This window comes from Ruditapes philippinarum, unplaced genomic scaffold (assembly GCF_026571515.1).
Source record: "Ruditapes philippinarum isolate M1 unplaced genomic scaffold, ASM2657151v2 ctg222_1_1_1_1, whole genome shotgun sequence".
Classification (NCBI taxonomy): Eukaryota; Metazoa; Mollusca; class Bivalvia; order Venerida; family Veneridae; genus Ruditapes; species Ruditapes philippinarum.
In genome coordinates, this window is record NW_026858054.1 from 40,869 (window position 1) to 60,304 (window position 19,436).

A 19,436-nucleotide genomic window follows, 5' to 3' on the forward strand; every position below is an offset into this window, starting at 1 on the left:
GGCTTGTCATGACTTATTTCATAGGATAAATGTGTATAATTATTCTTAGTCTGAAGGGGAATTAGTTCCTGGTCTAGAATCATTTATTTTATCTATAGGGAAATGCTAATTTATAATTAACAGATTACTTTTCAAAATATATAAAGTCAAGTTCAACTGCTTGTGGTGGCATGGCCAAGTGGTAAACATGCTGGTTTTGTGGCATGGGTTCAAACTCTGTCAGGGGCAAGTTGTTGTAACTCAACACACATTGCTTAGTACTGGTTGGTTGCAGGAACATTTTCAATAGTGTTTCAATAAGCTTATAGCTTCCAACACAATCAAGATTAAACAAATTTGTATAAGGTAAATTCAGCTACATAAATGTATCTTGGCAACTTACTTTGTGCATCAATATATGAATTTAATTTAATGAGTTTTCAAGAAGAAAAAACAAAAAACATAGTAAAATCTTCATAGGTAATTTTAATATAAAATCATTCTGTTACAAAAATATGTAAAAAAAAAAGTATTTCTAAATCATGAGAATATGGCATATTTATAATGATATGTCTGTAATTCTTAGTTCATTAAAACAAATCGGAATAATTCTGAATAAGATAATGTAGCACTAAGATAAATACATGTAAAGGAACAGAAAGCATAAAGAAGACAATTTATGTCAGATAGGCAATTAATGGTTGTATTGTAACTATCATATATAATGTGATAATATTTCTATAATAAAGGAATGATTACAGATCACATATGCCATGAAAAAGCAGTCATGGATATTGAAATATGATCAAACATACATCATGCAGAATGTTTTTACTAGCATACAAAAAGAAGTAATCATTATTAAAAATACTAAGGTATGTCTGAATATAAATGGCAAGAAGGTGGTCATAGTTTAAAAAAGCTTTGGTGGTGTTTTTTAATTGTATGTAGTAATACTCTACCCTGGAGAATTAACTCCCACTCAAAATAAGACTTTACCCAATCTTTAATCTATCTCCCTTTCCAAAATGTGATCATACCAAATATATTTATCTTTCTTTCCAAATGTGATCTCACCCATTCTATGTATCTCCCTTTCAAACATATCTTACCAAATCGATTACCTCCCTTTCCAAATGTGACTTAACTCAACCTATTATCTCCCTTTTAAATGTGACCTTACCAAATCTTTTACCCCCCCCCTTCCTATTTACCCTATGTATTCAAACCATCATCTCTCTTTCCAAATGTGATCTTACCCAGTCTATTACCTTCCTTTCCATTTACCCATTTATTATCCTCCTTCCTATCAATTCAACCAATTATCTCCCTTTCCAAAAGAGATCTATCACAATCTCAATAAATGTTAAAATTTTATTAACTTGAATCTCAACCTGCGTTGATTGTCTATCCATTTTACTAATATTGTATAGTAACTAATATCTCAAATGAATCATATGAGACATGTTAACAGATAGTCATAATAATCTAAACAATTAAAGACAGTCAATCTTTCTTAGTCACATATATGTAAATGGTAACACTCACGGTCTTACTTAAAAATGACCAAAACTAAACAAGTTATTTATAACATAAAGTTTATAAATTGATCTGATTAATAATAAACAATTTATACCTAAGTTAATATTTACATAAGTAATTTCATTCTCAAAATATTTATAAACAATCACATTAACTGTATTTATGTCTCTACAAATTAAAGCTTTATTATGTAAGTCTTGACATTTACATCTTTTATTTCTTCTTCTTATTTGTATATCTCTACCAATCAATGCTATACTTGTATCCCTATGATCTCTACCTACATGACATACACTATGTTATTTTTCTCTACATATTTCTACTCATTAACAGTACATGTATGGTGTTTTTTCTCTATATGTCTCTATACATTTACACTATGCTATTTTTTGCTCTGTATAATTCTACACATTTACACTATGTTGTTCTTTATTCATACATACACTATGTCTACACATTTACATTATGTTATTTTTTCTCTATTTACATATTTTTCATCTTTATATCTTTACCCATTTACACTAAGGTATTTTTTATGAGTGAGACTAAAAATAGGATTGGAGCACCACACTAAATACCGTATTCCGGTATATACCGGGCAAGGCGCTTGAATCATAAAATGCTAAAATCTTGCCTTTTTACCCAACGGAATGAACTGAAATAGGTCTAATTCATCTTTTCACGCCTATTTGTATGATAATGAATGAAAAATATAAAAAATCGGAGAAAAAAATGATATTTGTCTATTTTGTGATCATGATTTCTGCAAGCGTCTAGAGGTACTGCTCCAATCCTGTATTGAGCTAAATCCATTTTTTATTTATATCTCATCAAGATCATTTCAATTTGATGGGTTACACACAACCATACTTTTATTTGTCACATATATTTACTTTTTTTTTCAAAAAATTAAAAAATACAGATTGAAAAAGATGTAGATTTTCAAATGTATGATCAGTCTTACATAAAAAAGTATTTATAAGCATTTCATGCAATATTTTGTTTCACTGTAAATCATGACGGCAAAAAAAAAATTAATTTGTATTCATTCATAGTAAACGATTCTGCCTTTTCAAGCAGCATACTTCCAGATTCATAGATTCATGATAATTTTCATAAAAAAAATTGTATTAAAAAGTAAAATATTGTCCAGTGATTATACATTGCAAATAGCACTTAAAATCTATGAAAAGTAACAAAAAAAGAGCATATGCAAAGCAGCTCCTACTATGTTAGGTCCACAGTTAAAATATGGTGATAAATATAGCAAAATCAATCATTAATTGCATATAACATGTTAATTATTTCCTAAATTGTGAATTTTTTTACTTTTCTTAAAATCTCGGTACATTTTTTTTCGAGGTTTTTCCTCAAAATATTTTGGCTAATCTGGTGGCATATACAGCTTTAGGCATATCTTATATTAGTTTTTGAGATAAGATTGAGCAGAATGGTCAATGTCTTTATTTTAGCCATTAAACAAATTATTTATATTGTTCCTGGTCCCAAAGATTTCATCTGTGCTCTGTTTTTCTCAATCACATAATGTAGACAATGTAGACAATTATAGAAGAATGTTTGGTGACTGTCAATGGATGTTTGTAGATGAGGATGACAATGGTTATCAGCTCCAGCTAAATGTAAAGTTGGTATCCAGGCGATAGTTCAAATCAGAAACCATTAGCAACTGTAGAAAGAAGATAAAAGTCAGGTTAACATATAAACAGTTTGATATCTCAATCCAGTTTTTTGGCCAACATTGCAATGGATGAAAGAATTGTGGAGAACAAAGAACCTTTATATTGGACAAAATACAAAGGTATTTGTTTAGTTAGATCTACCTGTATATTAATCAGCTTCAGTCAAGAAGTTAGTGAAAATTAAAGACATTTCATTTCTGAAATAATTAATGATCGGGTGAATGTAAAAATACATGTTTAACTCTAGTCACAAAACTTTAAGAAATATCAGTTCTGATATTATATAATATATATGTTGTACACTACATTACTGCATGCCTAAATAATTGCTTGATTAAAACAATAAGTAAATCAAAACTTTTTTTGGCAACTGTGTATAAAGTTATAAAAACTGTATGATTATTTATTGAAAATTGACCTTTCAAACATGTTGGGTTAAATTTTATAATAAATTGTACATATTGTACTAACCTTAGTATCACTATTGTATGTCATATTAGCACTAACAGACAGATTGGATGGTTTATTCTGTACACCATATACCCAGATATATTTAAACATTAAATCACCAACTATCTTGTGTGGCTTCGTCACAGTATATGTAAGATTATTCTGTAAATATATCAAAATATAAAGTTATTTAAGTAACAATTACATATAATTATACATATATTTATATTAATCAAATGATTTTGAAAAAGAATTGTAGGAATATTAAAGCAAAAGAAATAATACACATGTATCTTGGCTTGTTTTGGATTTTTATTTCTCTCTCAGAAGTTTTCCACTTATAAAGGTGACTTTGTCTATGAGTGTTGCTTTTTACAGTGATCACCATGCATTATTTTCATTTTTATTTGTTTCAGTTACCATCATATTTTAATTGCCTACATAAATTTTGCAATGCAACATGTAGAGCTAGTTGTTTATATGTTATGGAGATGCATAGATACAGCAGTTGCCCCACGCAAAGTGCAACCCTGGTTCTTTTACATGGCTAATGTGGAGTATCAATACATTTGACCGTTGTTTTGTAAAGTCTAATCAAAAAGATCATTAGTTCTGTAAGTGGTGTAGCAGGGGATCAAACTTGGGATCCAGTCTAGCGTGTCACTGGTGGACCACCACCATGGTAGAACTCAAACAAGAACGATACTAGGAAACACTTGACCATCTAGACAACACTACAGAATGATGCCAAATAAAGATCAGAGATTGCAATAGATATTACAATACATATTACAATACCTAAAAAAACTCAACTCAGAACAGTTAAGAATTTGTAACAGTTTTGAATAGTGATTTTATTGCATACATGTGACATCCCGGCGGGATTTAAAAAAATCCCGATATTTCAACACTGATCCCGATTCCCGATATTACAGCTTGAATTCCCGATATTTAAAAAAAAATCAACATAAAAAAAAATCAAACACAGCACCTGTATCTAAAATGTAAACCGTGCCTCCGGGCATTGATTGTTATCTGTCCATATCCTAAATTATAGCGGATTAAATGTTGAGTCGCTAATTGACAGCAAGGTGACGTAATAAACAGTTCCAATACCCAAAGTTATTCTCACATGTTTAACTTATCACGTGTTGTGTGTCAGTCAATTGACCTCTTTTGTAATTTGGCAGTAGGTATTACACGCTACGTCATCAAAACTACCCTGTAAATTTACATGTATGAATTCGGCTCAACCTTTGATTTTCTTTGATTAGTGCCGCACTGATAAAGATAAAAGGGGAGCAGAATCATTTAAAGTGGATCATTCAAAACCTGTTTGAGATGTCTAATTAACCTATTTTTAGTGAGTGGGTAATTTTTTGTTTTGTTTAGGAATTACGCAATCATCGAGGCAAAAATGTGGATTTAATTAACAGAACGATTCTTGCATTTATTTTGAGTCTTTTACTTATGTTACGTTATTTAACTGTCAAATTCTTATGTTTATGAATAGTTGTTGCACGTTTTCAAATAGCTTGTGTTTAATTATTGAATGACTGAAAAGACATTATAATTCTTCAAACTGAAAATAATGAAATGTGAAAGTGTGACTGTTTTAGAAATAGCCAGTATGACTACACTTATTTATTTATCTATTTATTTATTTATTTTTTTGGTGAAATAAATTAATATTGATAAACAAAAAAATCATAAAAAGTATTATCATTTAATGATTGTGAGGGTAATATAGATTCTTTGAACCAAATGCGCCAAACACGCACTGAAATTCGAGTCGATAAAAAAATCCAGTTTTGAGCCTCAAAATCCAGCTGAAAATCCAGATTTGGCCCATTTCATTTGTCACATGTATGTTATTGGGATAATAGTTCAAAGGAGTACACCTTCAAACCAATGACCTTTCATTTAAAAATGTATTTCTGAAGAGCTCAAGTTCTTTCATTAGAAATTACTTTACAGAAGGTCAAAATGTATGAAAACTGTTGATTTCTTTTGAATTTATTAAATCTTAATTTAAGGAAAAACTCAATGCTAATAAGTTAATTTAAAAAAAACAACAACAACAACTTACATTTGTGAACTTAAAATTTGAATAGGAGTAGTTTCCCTTATCAATTGTGTCTGAAAATTGAAAAAAAGGAGTATACTAGTATATAAATTTTGATTCAATAAAATCCTAATACAAATGCTAAGTAAATATCATACAATGTACAGTAATAATACATACAGAAGACAATTCTTAATAAAAATTGATTAAACCATTAGCCTGCTGAATTTCTTAAATGGCATACATGCCATAACATCCTGTACGTCTAGGACTGTCCTGGAAATCAGGTGACTGTGAAAATACTAAGATGTCAGTCAACAGTTGTAAGCTGACTCCATACTGTAGGCAAGACTTACCATTTTTTAAGGGTTTAAAAAGTACTGATAAATCAAGTATTGTTGCTTTAAGCAACACCAAAGATAAAAGTGTATAACTAAAACAGTTTCATATTTATGTTTCAGTTAAACTTAAACTGTGACAGACAACAGAGTTAAAGTGAGACATTCTAACATTTGGGTTTTATGTAACATCATATAGGCCACATAGCATCAAAGTAAAGTTACTATTTCTCATTGTTCCCAAAGCCATATAAAACCCAACTGTAAGCACAGATGGACGGACAGATGCTGGGACACAAAGACAGAAGATTTAGGAACAACAGGATTGACAACATCATCCACATACTACAAAGGCTCAAAGTACTATAATACTATCAATTTATAGAAGTTCTTTGATGCTCTGCTTGATTTGCAATTAGCAAAACATATTTGTATCGTAAGTGCAGAACAAAGTATATCTCATAAGTTTTAAGTTACCCAAACATAAATCACAGTAATCTCTGCAGTCAAACAACATATAATATTGTATAGTATAATCTTTATACCTATTCCAACACCATCATCCCAAAACAGATTCCCTTCAGCCTTCATGTTGTCATCTGGTATGACCATCAAATGCATGGGATTCTTTCGACTGAAATTTTAAATGAAGCTCTCATGATTTTTCTGTTTGTTATAATATGACCCCTGAATGATACTGTTACTAGGAAACTGTTTATGTGTGCACAAATATAAGATGTTTGTTATTGTTAGTTTGTTTGGGTTTTACATTGCACCAACACAATTAGGTCATATGGCAATGTTCCAGCTTTACTGATGGAGGAAGACCTCAGGTGCCCTTTTGTGCTTTCAGGCACAGATGGGTACCTGAGTAGAACCACCAATATTTTGAAAGCTAGCTGGATAACTTCCTCACATCAAATAATCCAAAGTCCTTGTCGGGATTTGAATCCACAGCTTTAAGTTGGCAAACATGTTTGTTAACCGATACTTGTTTTATAAAGTTATACCATATTAAGTAGTCAGACTCATGTGCATATTGTTTTACCAGGTTATTACACACTGCCAATGTCTTTATACCATCTTGTTGTGTATGTTATTAGAAAAATTTTGATTATGTTATTTGAACAAGAGCGATCAGTAATCACATGTGTCGCCTCATGATGGCCAATTTCATGTTGGGACAAATTTTGTGACAGACGGACAGACAGACGGACAGTGCACAACTAGACTTGGTACTGATCATTCCTGTAAAGTTTGGATAAAATTGCAGTAGTTTATGAGGAGTAGTCCGGACAAGCTTTTGCGTATCTGGCAACACAAAGAAAAAAACACCTTTTTATCAAAGGGCCATAACTCGGCCAAAAATCATTCAACCGGAAAACCCGTGCAATATGCGCAAGGACTTGAGCTACAGATCAATCCTGTAAAGTTTCATTGAAATTGCATTAGTGGTATAAGAGAAGTAGTCCGGACAAACTCTAAAATTAAAAATTATTAAAGGGCCATAACTCTGACAAAAATCATTGAACCGGAAAAAGCTGACAATATGCACAACTAGACTTGGTACTGATCATTCCTGTAAAGTTTGGATGAAATTGCACCAGTAGTTTATGAGCAGTAGTCCGACAAGCTTTTGTGTATCTGGCAACACACAGAAAAAACACCTTTTTGTCAAAGGGCCATAACTCGGCCAAAAATCATTCAAACCGGAAAACCCGTGCAATATGCGCAAGGACTTGAGCTACAGATCAATCCTGTAAAGTTTCATTGAAATTGCATTAGTGGTATAAGAGAAGTAGTCCGGACAAACTTTAAAATTAAAAATTATTAAAGGGCCATAACTCTGACAAAAATCATTGAACCGGAAAATGCTGACAATATGCACAACTAGACTTGGTACTGATCATTCCTGTAAAGTTTGGATGAAATTGCACCAGTAGTTTATGAGCAGTAGTCCGGACAAGTTTTGTGACGGACGGACGGACAGACAGACAGACGGACAGACGGACAGACAGACGACGGAGAAGTGATCCCTATATGTCGCCACTACTCCGTAGAGGCGACACAAAAATGATTGTGTGTATTATAACATACTATGTAAATTAATTATGACTTTTTGTTCTAAAAAATATTTATGGCTTTGTCATTATTTAGTATGACTTTATTAGAAACTTACATGAATATGATTATACAATGTTATGAAATGTGTATGTGTATTATTAAGAATGTTCATACCATCAAAGTCAAATAGACACTGATATGATACAGCTATAATAAATACTGTATCTAATACATGAACTCACTTAATAGTCTCTAAAAGTGACATTATTCTCAATTTTTTGCTGTCATTATGAGTTGAATTAGTAATTTATTTCAAAAGATACTATTATAATGATAACTGTCATATAATTCATAAGAAAAAATATTAATGATACTAAATATAAATATAAAAAAGTCTTGTATTTTAAAAAGACTAGTTACCCACTCAACATTACCAATGCATTCTGAACAATATTTAAAGAAATTTCCATTGGTCACATGGATAATTGATTTATTTTTTTTTGATAGTAAAATATAAATATGAACAGAATTATTGCAAAATGTCAAGTTAATTTCATTTTACCTGTTCACGGACCATTTACACTTAGATAGGCATAATGTCACTTACCAAAACATAATTGTTTATATTACCTGTGAACTGTGTTGTTAGCAGGATCTTGTGTTGGCACTATATACCCTCCCCTCAGGAAAAGTGGTATAAAATCTCTAGGAGCATCCACTGTCACTGTCCTGTTTCTTGACATTTCTTCTCCCTAGATAATAATTATACAAATTTAATCCTTTCAGGTCACACTTAATTCAAAGTTAGGCATATATTTGAGTTTACAGACCCATGAATTATTTGTGATATTTTCTTTGTGTGTCTTTCAAACAAAATATATCAAAATTTAGTGTCAAATCATTCTAAGAATATGATTTTATATTAGATTCTCTTAAGTTGACAAGGAACCAAAAAATCACATACTATTCAACATGACAGTTTATTTATTAAAGGCCCATTATGTCCCAGATATGCTTCTTAATAGCAAATTTATTTTGAGTGCCCTCTTATAATTTTCAAACAAATACTCATTGCTTAATGATCTGAGCTATATTTACTTACGTGTTACTTTTTGGCAATAAGAACAGTCACATGTAAATTGGTTTAGTATTTTGTACGGAAGTCAAAATACTACTTTGTTTACAAACTGCTACTTTTTATAACAAATAATTTCACATTCAGTGCTACTTTCTTCAGGTTAAAAGGATCAACATGTTTAAAACAATTATACAGATATTATACAATTCAAATTTGCCATTTAGAAAGATTTGGTTTCTGAGGCATAATGGGCATTTAAGATGAAGGAATTTTGATCCTTACCGTGTAATAATGAAACCATCTAGCATCTGGTAAGTACACATCTTTATATATATGTCCCTGAAATACAAAATACTTCTGAGTTTGTTTTACATTTAAAACAGTGTTTTAATTACTTTTATGTTTACAGCAGAAAAAATTTAAGTTCAGTCATTATTTTACTGTTACAACATTGCAAGGCAATTCAAGTACTGAGAGATCATGTGGTAATTTTAATAACTACATGTACATATATTTTCATTAAAAAAACAATTTGACTAGCAATTTTTCCAGTACTCTACAATTTAAAATCAGAAAAACAATTTTGACACAATTTTAAAAACAATACTCTACTTGTTCTAAAACTGGTGCAATGAGAAGTGCACTGGCCCACATGAATTGTGTATCAACATCCCATGTTCTCTTGTCTCCTGGAAACCTAGAAATTATATTTTAAACACACTTTGCTTAATGCATAATTCAAATACCATTGTTAATTCAACTTGTTTTATTTTTATCATAAATAAAATACAAATATTGTGAAGTGAACAACATATGCTGGGTTGGGAAAAATCAATACAGACATGAAAATAAAAGTTGTTACTAATTTGTTAGTAATTTTAACCATGTTAAACATCTGAAATGGACTTGTTCAAATCAATCATCACTAACAGGGAAAAATTTTAAAAAATGGATTTAGTCATCAAAAATATACATATCTAGCGAACACATTTATCAAAAATTACTGAACTGTGACTAACGTTTGTATTTTAACAGTAATTACATACAACATATATACATCATCATGGAGCACTTTGACAACGTCAACGGCTTCTTATTAACTTCATGTTTACCCGCTATTCAATTTCTTCCGATTTCAACAGCCATGGTACATGTCTGGCGTATACTTAATACATGTTATGTTGCTTTTACTTTATGGATTTCATATTTAAAATTATTATTTAAAAACAAAACTGTCACTGGTTTCCATGCTGTTGTGAGATGTCTGTCTTTTTCAAAGGTTGTTGTAAGGCAATATCCGATATCTCGCCCATGCTAGCTTTAGGCGTCTGGAGCGTTTCTTATACGATATACTGCCATCGCCGCTTCTTAATCTTGTTTGACATTTAAACACAACTTGCCTTTAACATTTTATGGTTGGTTTTGTTTTTAAAGTAAGGATTAAAATCTCAGCTGGTGCCATATTAGCTTTGCTATGAAGTTAAATATCATTACGTTGCTCCGTCCGTAACTTCGACGTAATTTTTGCAACACAAAATTTATGCACCTTCATTGCCTATAACCGTCGTTAACAAGCTGTTTATTTGCGTATGACGTCATAATTTTCACTAAATATCATGTAATAGTATCTCATGATGTCACAAAATTAAAACGAGAGTTTGCGTTAAAATTACAACTTTTAGCAACTTATTACTCGAGTAGCTATTGTCATGAAATCAAAGTGCTCCGTGATTCGTTAATCATGTTGCCATGGTGATCGGCCCTTTGCGAATATTACTGTTATGATGTTTTTTGATTTAGAAATATGTAGCAAATAAATCCTTTAGCAAAATATTCAATCTTCATATTGATAATGACTGTTTATAGTAATTTAATAGTCTTGTCTACGAACTTTCCGGACAACCCTCGTACAAGGTGAAATCAGAGAAATTTAAGTATAAATTTACAAAGATTTACTTTGATTTTTTTTGCAAGTGACAAAGAATCAGCCTTAGACAAATCTGTTTGTGATATTGAATTGTAAGAAGAAAGAGGGGACAAACTTTAAGATGTTTATATAAACTTCTGAAAAAATCTATGCAAAAATTATCATAATACCACTTTTTTTATCATATTTTTATTGTCACCACTAAAAAATAATATTGGCATATCCTCCAGAGAGTCATCTTCAAGGTACGTAAATACAGATATTTTCAAAAAAAAATAACCACCAGCTCTTAATCATATAACATGACTTATCAATCATGCATAAACATTGAGCCTTGTTAAGAAGACTTTCTTTCAGTTCTTCTATTTAGCGTAGCAAGGGATCAAACTGCTAATAATGTATCATAGGTATTGGAATAATACTTACTCATGCATCATAGATCTGATGATAGTACCACCTTCAGTATGTACTCTATAAAACTGTGTATATAGGTATGGCAGTAGACTGTATCGAATTGAATATGCAATTTTTGACGAGTATGCCACATGCTCACCAAATAAAGCTGGATCCTGATCCTATATAATACAAAAATATTGCCATTACTTATAACCTTATCCTATATAACACACAAAAATATGACAATGCTTATATTATGATCCTATAATCATTACTTATAATCTGATCCTATATAACAAAATTATAACCAATTCTTGACTTGCACCTATGCAACAAAATTATGACCATCACATAAAACCTGATCCTATATAACAAAATAATAACCAAAACATATAACATGATCATATATAAAAAATTATAACCAAAACATATAACCTGATCCTACAAAATAAAATTATAATCAAAACATATAATCTGATCCTACATAATAAAATTACAACCATCATATATAATATGATCCTATATAACAAAACTATAAACAAAACATATAACCTGATCTTATATAATGAAAATATAGCCATCACATATAATCTGATGCTATAAAATGAAATTATAACCAACACATATAACCTGATCCTATATAACATAAAAATATCACTTTTACTTATAACATGTGACATTGTATATATATAACAAAGAGAAATAAAGCTGACCATTACATACATTTACATACATTTATAAAATAATCCTACATTATAACAAACAAGAACACTAACTATCACATATAACTTGATCCTATATAACACATATATAAAAAAATAATAAAAAACAAAACAATCCAATTTATAAATCATTAAAGTAAAAGAAAAAAAATCTTTAAGGAAAAATTTCTAACTTAAAACTGTTTCGTTCAAATAAAATATCAAAACAAATAAATCAAATCCAAGCTGAGTGCATCAGTTTATTTCTCAAATATTTATCATGCAAACGGTAACTAAAACTATGAGATTTGGAAATGAAAATGTAAAAATCCCATTCTGTATGACATAAGAACTCACTCACACTATCCAACAAATAAATAAAGACAAGACAGATCCTTGACAAATCAAATCAAGGTAGTTGTTAGCATAGTCACAGACACTTGGGGTGTGGAGCTAAAAACGCCTTTAAAATCCAAATAAAATGTATAAATATATATCTATAATAATTATTATAGATGTTGAAATATGAAATTCAATTTTTTTCAAAACAGCTTATATTAAGTTTTTTTGATATATATGATCAATACATGTGCTGGGATTGACAAATTTGGATTTTAAAGGCGTTTTAAGCTCCACATCCAAAGTGTCTGTGAGCATAGTGTCACAGTTGTGCAATTTACAATAGTAAATATATACAGCACAGAAAGAAATATTGATAATGAATTATGAAATGGCAATTTTACCTTCATGCCTTTACCATTGTGGTTCCTACTAAAAGTATAGAAAGCCCCAAGTTGCATCCATCGCTGACACATTTCTACCGAAGGCTCTGAGAAAAATCCACAGATATCAGCCCCAGTCTAAATATTAGAAAATATTGCATCAGATATATTATTTGTTTTAACAAACAAAATCTACAAATTTTTCTATTTTTTTCTATGATTCAGTCATTTTTACCACAACATGTGCTCTTTCATTCATGACATCATCAATAGTTCTTGAATGTTGAAAATATCATGAATTTTTGTTATAACTTTAACATCAATTGTGTGCAAATTTTCATATGTTTCTTATATTCAAGCATATTTTACTTGAGACAGAGTATTTTTCTGATGACTTTTCAACTTACTTATGATGAATTCTTTTTATCCACATTCAAATATAATTGGCTTCTTTGAACATTATTCTTTATAATTTCTTTACTGAAACGCATGCAATAATAAAAAAAAAATTAAGCAAACTTACATAGGGAATTCCAAAGAGATTAAACTCAATAATTCCTGAAATATGAAAAAGTAAATAAATTATGCCTTCCACATTTAATCAAATGACTTGTAAAATCACTATCTTTTTAACATTTTGAACAATTACAGTTTACTCATCAAATTCATGACATTTGAAATTAAATTTAAACCAAAATCACTTTTCTATAAGCTGGATTCTAAAAGAGCTTTCCTCTTAGTAAAACTAACATGACATTTTGTGCAAAATTTCTTGCATTGACCAGCACAAGGTTTAGCAGAAGCTGTTTCAAGAGGTTTGTAACCTAAAAGCAGCAATGTCTTAATGTTTTGCTCACTTTTTATATTATACAGGTTATAAAGTTTCAGGATGCTATCTTAGATTTTTCACTGCATAAACAGTATCTGTCACATAATAAAGCATAAAGAGTAATAAACAGACAAAGAAAATGCTACAGATATAAAATAAAGTATTACCTATGATAGAGTCATGTAGATTTCTCCAGAAGCTGTCATTGTCACCTAGCCAGTGGGCACCATACTTCCCACCTGAAGGGTATGTTGACCTTGAAACTACAACGCCTCGTTCACCTGTGGCATTTCGTAAACCCCTGTAATCAAAATTTACAATTACTGTCAAACTGGTATGTAAAAAAAGAAATTGTGTCAGATGCTGATCATATGATACTAACCAAACAGTGGACAAAATTCATGATCTGTTCTTGGTAGAGGTAGATGCCTTATGGCCTAATCATTGACCTACTAGTACTATGCTGCTGCCAAAAATCTTGTTTTGAAAATAGTTACTGGCCAACAATTTGACAGACTATATATTTGTAACTGGCGCTTTTTACATTCCATTACTTACTACTTACAGAAATGGAGAAAGTTTAAATAGTAAATATTTGATAGTTTGTAATTGGTAGGATATATATTTTTCATCACACAAAATCATACAAAATTTCTAAATTTCCCAAATTGAAAATTAATGCTTGCAGTTTTCCATGAAGTGAAGCATGCCTGTGACAGTCATTCCTAGAAGTAAATTATTTGTTATTCTGCTTTCTATCATAATATATACCAGTTAAAAACTGGGACACTTTTTGTTAAAACTCTCCCCCAATGAAGGATATATATCATTGAACAAAGTTTGAAAATTTTATTTTATTTCAACAGTTATAGATTACCACCCTATAAAAAAATAAATGTACCTTTAAAGCAGCACATCAGTCTCCAGATTCATTCTAATGTCCATGAACAATTTGAAAATGCATTTAAAAGTAAAATATTGTGAAGAGAACAAAGAAAATAATTTTCACATTGCACCCAGCACTTACAACTCATGTAACTTACCAAAAAGAGGTCAAAATATGCACAAATAGCCCTTACTGCGTTAAAAATTGCACATTACATGGAAATTATTGCTTTTATCTTTAATTTTTTTTACTTCCTTAAAAGCTCAATACTCTTTTCTCAAGTTTGACTTTCTTAAAATATTTTGGTTCATCTGGAGGCATGTACCTTTAAATAATAGTAAGCGTTGAACTTATGAAAGCAATGTGCTCACCTTAAAGTAGGTTCCATTTCACTCCAGCCATATAAACTATGTACATCATAATGATTGTATTTCCCACCACCTTGTTTACCTACCATACATAATGTCTTCTCCGATAAATAATCCCCAGTAACTGATCCTGAAAATTATAAATCTTCAATGAATTCCTTTATCATATACTGCATACAGATATTTTTAAAAAATTTTTTTTTTAGATTCTCATCAATGCACATATAAAATACAATATGAATACACAATGCCAATCTATAAGATTTATATAAGAATAAAAAGTTGAATCACTATTTAAATATAAAAATATAAAATACCCTTGCGGATCTGTGTTAAAAAAAATTTAATATAGTAAATTAATATACTGGGGTGACAAGGAAATAATATATAAGTCACATTTAATCAAATCAAATTCGAGTGGCCAAGTGGTTAATGCGTCAGACTAGTAATCTAAGGATTGCTGATCGCGTGGGTAGGGGCAAGCTGTTGTTTCCTTGAGCAAGAAACTTTACATTCATTTCTTAGTACTGGTTGGTTCCAGGAAAGGATTGGAGAGTGTTTCAAAAAGCTTATAGCTTACAACACAATCGAACTAAAATAAATTTGTGTAAACTAATCAAATCAGGTTTACAAGATAAGCAAAGGTATGTTTGAATAGTACCTCTGAAAAACACACAAAGTTATCTAAGCTAAATGGAAGTGAAATTTTGAAAAGAAAATATGTCAAACAATATTGGATCAGATTAAATAGACTCCATTGAGGATTTTTTTTTACTCTTGGAGTAATATGCAATGGAAGTCCTTTAAGAATTATTTCCAGCACAAGTATGCTCATGGGAGGAAAGATAACTTGACATGATCAAAGAATTAAATACTCTTACAAGCAAAAATCAAATGCTAAGAATATTTTTATTTATATAGTCTACCATTTTTTTTTCACCAAAATTATGTGCAAATAATTAAAACAATACTAGATGACGGAGAAATCTATCTTCAGTATTATAATATTGACATTAAACTTACTAGTTTTTGAACAATAATGTGGAAATCATGCTACAATTTTCAATAGTAAGGTTATATGACTGGAACTTTTTAACACAATTTTTTCAGAAAACGTATGTATGAAGATGGCCTGACTTTACACTAGATTAGGTAAGTCAATTTCAACTGTGTTACCATGCAAGCTGTTTAGAACTATATTAAATATTTACTAACTTGGTTTATATGGTGGTATATCTAGAGTATTGTTGTCCAGTGTACATTTAAGTGTCCAGTATGGTTTGTCCTTCTCCGGCCAGTTCCAGGGATGCAGCCCATTTGTGTCAAAGTTTGCTGGTTCATTCATATCCTAAATTAATATAGTTTTACAGTAACTGCCATTACTATTTTGTCAAGATGATATCACAGACAACCATTTACTTTCTATTTTTTTTTTTTGTATAAAAAAAAATAAAATAAGATGTGATATACATTTATATATTTTTGATTTGGTTTAACCTTGACATTATCAAAGTCAGAATTCATATCTATTATAAAGAAGAAATAAAACCTCATGATTATCATGTAAACTTATGTTAAAAATCATATATATATGTTTCAAGAATACCTACAGTAGACTAGGTAAAGTATAATTTTCCCTTGTCTTTTATAATTTCATCCAAAAAAAGGCTTGCAAAGATTTGTTATCAATGTAACTACAGAGGAATCTAATAAACATACAAAATTTTCTTCAATGTTCAAAAACAGCTTGATCGAATCAAAGTACAATGTTACAACAAAGTGAAATGCAGTTCAAGGAAATTTTAAAAAATCTGAACTGACTTTCAAAAACAAATCTGTTAAATAGTAAAAGATGACTTACAATCCATAGACCATCAAAATTAAGGGTATCATGGAACTTGGTGATTGCTTTGCTCCACCAGTCTTTGGTGCCGTTGTTCAAAAAATCTGGGAAGGCAACTTTACCTTTAGGCCAAACCTGTACACAGACAACAGAATTAAAAAGTTACAATAATTACAAGTAACATGTTTAAATTTTCAAAGTCATTTTCCTAGACACTCACTTCCTATCTTCATTTTTGAAAGTTTTCAAACCTTGTGTTAAAACAAATTTTTCGATACTATTGCATTTAAAACTGCATATTTATACAAAAGACATTATGAAAAATGAACAGTTAATAGTACATGTATATCAATGAACTATTTATTGAGGGGTCTTACATAACCAAGCATGATATCAGAGTTATTAGGTCTTGAATCCATTGGTCCTGTATTATTAGGCCACTTGATGAAGACATCCTCTGAAACCCCTGTGTCATATGGCCAGTAACCATCTGTCTCATTGGCAATTAAGGCAGGATCCTGCAAATAAAACAATCTATTTAGAAGTAAACCTCTACTTAGAATAATAATGTCTCGCGACACTCTAAATAAATGCTAAGATGGCAAAGGATTTTTTTCCTCTAACTTATATGGAAAACATAGAAAACTATCATTTTAGTATACAGTTAAAAAAACAAACAAGTAATAAAAGTGTTGTAAAAAACAACAACAAAAAAACAACAAAAAACACAAGTTATCAAAGTGTTGCAATAAAAAAATTCAATTGCAAGCAATAAATATATCGCATATGATTCTCATGGATATATCATTTATTTAAACAAATTGTATGAGGAATAGATTTCAAATTTTCGCCTGTACATAAAGAAAGTGGGTTAAGATGTTGTGTTTCTTGATGAAAAGAGGAAAACAAGTAATGAAAATGTTGCCATAATTGATAATAATGATATACCAACCAAAATAATGATAAAATGCATTCCACCAGCCTGTAGTTCTTTAATATATTCTGGTAGACCTGCAAAGTTGACATGATCATAGGTAAAATCTTTCCTCTCATCCATGTGGTCTATATCAGCATACTGTATATCCTGTAATCAAAATACATAGAGGTTATAACAGAGCATAGAGCCTAACCAGGATGTGATAATCTGTCCAATAAACAAAATCAAGAACCCTGCAAGCAAGAAAAAGTCATCACATCAGAAAGCATGTGCTGCAACAATTACTACTCACTGCATCAATTACTACACACTGCAATAATTACTACACACTCCATCAATTAATACTTATCGCATTAATTACTACTCACTGCATCAATTAATACTCACTGCATCAATTAATACTTGTCGCATCAATTACTACTCACTGCATCAATTAATACTTGTCGCATCAATTACTACTCACTGCATCAATTAATACTTGCTGCATCATTTATTACTAACTGCATCAATTACTACTCACTGCATCAATTAATACTTGTCACATCAATTATTACTCACTGCATCAATTACTACTTGTTGCATCAATTACTACTCAGTGCATCAATTAATACTTGTTGCATCAATTATAACTAGCTGCATCAATTACTACTAACTGTATCAATTAATACTTGTCGCATCAATTACTACTTATTGCATCAATTAATACTTGTCGCATCAATTACTACTTATTGCATCAATTAATACTTGTCGCATCAATTACTACTTATTGCATCAATTAATACTTGTCGCATCAATTACTACTTATTGCATCAATTACTACTTGTCGCATCAATAAATACTTGTCGCATCAATTACTACTTACTGCATCAATTACTACTCACTGCATCAATTAATACTTGTCGCATCAATTACTATTTACTGCATCAATTAATACTTGTCGCATCAATTACTACTTACTGCATCAATTACTACTCACTGCATCAATTAATACTTGTCGCATCAATTACTACTTACTGCATCAATTACTACTCACTGCATCAATTAACACTTGTCGCATCAATTACTATTTACTGCATCAATTAATACTTGTCGCATCAATTAACACTTGTCGCATCAATTACTACTCACTGCATCAATTAATACTTGTCGCATCAATTACTATTTACTGCATCAATTGGGAGCCAAGGTCTATGAGCGCTATACTGAGATAAGCGTTATAACGGAGAGCGAATTATCGTGGCTACAGTGCACTCAATTTCTACTCAATGAATGCACTACTTATTATTACTTTTATTATTACGGACTCTTTTAATGTAACATGTGGATTAAATACAAACATATCACCTCTTCTAAAATAAACCTTTATAAACTGCTTGCTCACATTCAATTGCCAAATATATAAAACAGTCTGAAAATTGTCTTAATGTTTAGTAATATGACCTTTTACATGATATTTCCACTATATACCATTAAGTATCTGTTTATTTATGATTAACAATTATCATATGGAATTTGTAAAATGGACTTGTCCACTGAGAGTTTAAAGTGTGCAAATATCAAAGTAATAAAATTGAGAAAATAACAGTACAGAACATGTTCAGGCTGAATGGA

At 30.3% G+C, this 19,436-nt stretch overlaps 1 protein-coding gene across 1 annotated transcript in view; it reads right to left on the bottom strand.

Moving 5' to 3' along the window:
- Positions 1–447: 447 nt before the first annotated feature.
- Positions 448–19,436, bottom strand: part of LOC132751942 (sucrase-isomaltase, intestinal-like) — an 82,843-nt gene continuing 63,854 nt past the window's right edge. The window contains exons 50-65 of the mRNA XM_060742163.1: positions 17,841–17,972; positions 17,266–17,406; positions 16,907–17,023; positions 16,261–16,393; positions 15,049–15,175; positions 13,959–14,092; positions 13,486–13,520; positions 12,984–13,100; positions 11,570–11,718; positions 9,829–9,913; positions 9,499–9,555; positions 8,769–8,890; positions 6,620–6,708; positions 5,761–5,810; positions 3,693–3,833; positions 448–3,208 (exon numbers count right to left, since the gene is read on the bottom strand). Of these exons, the coding sequence (XP_060598146.1) occupies positions 3,146–3,208; positions 3,693–3,833; positions 5,761–5,810; positions 6,620–6,708; positions 8,769–8,890; positions 9,499–9,555; positions 9,829–9,913; positions 11,570–11,718; positions 12,984–13,100; positions 13,486–13,520; positions 13,959–14,092; positions 15,049–15,175; positions 16,261–16,393; positions 16,907–17,023; positions 17,266–17,406; positions 17,841–17,972 (1,692 nt within the window). The 3' untranslated portion in view covers positions 448–3,145. The remainder of the gene's footprint in view (positions 3,209–3,692; positions 3,834–5,760; positions 5,811–6,619; positions 6,709–8,768; positions 8,891–9,498; positions 9,556–9,828; positions 9,914–11,569; positions 11,719–12,983; positions 13,101–13,485; positions 13,521–13,958; positions 14,093–15,048; positions 15,176–16,260; positions 16,394–16,906; positions 17,024–17,265; positions 17,407–17,840; positions 17,973–19,436) is intronic.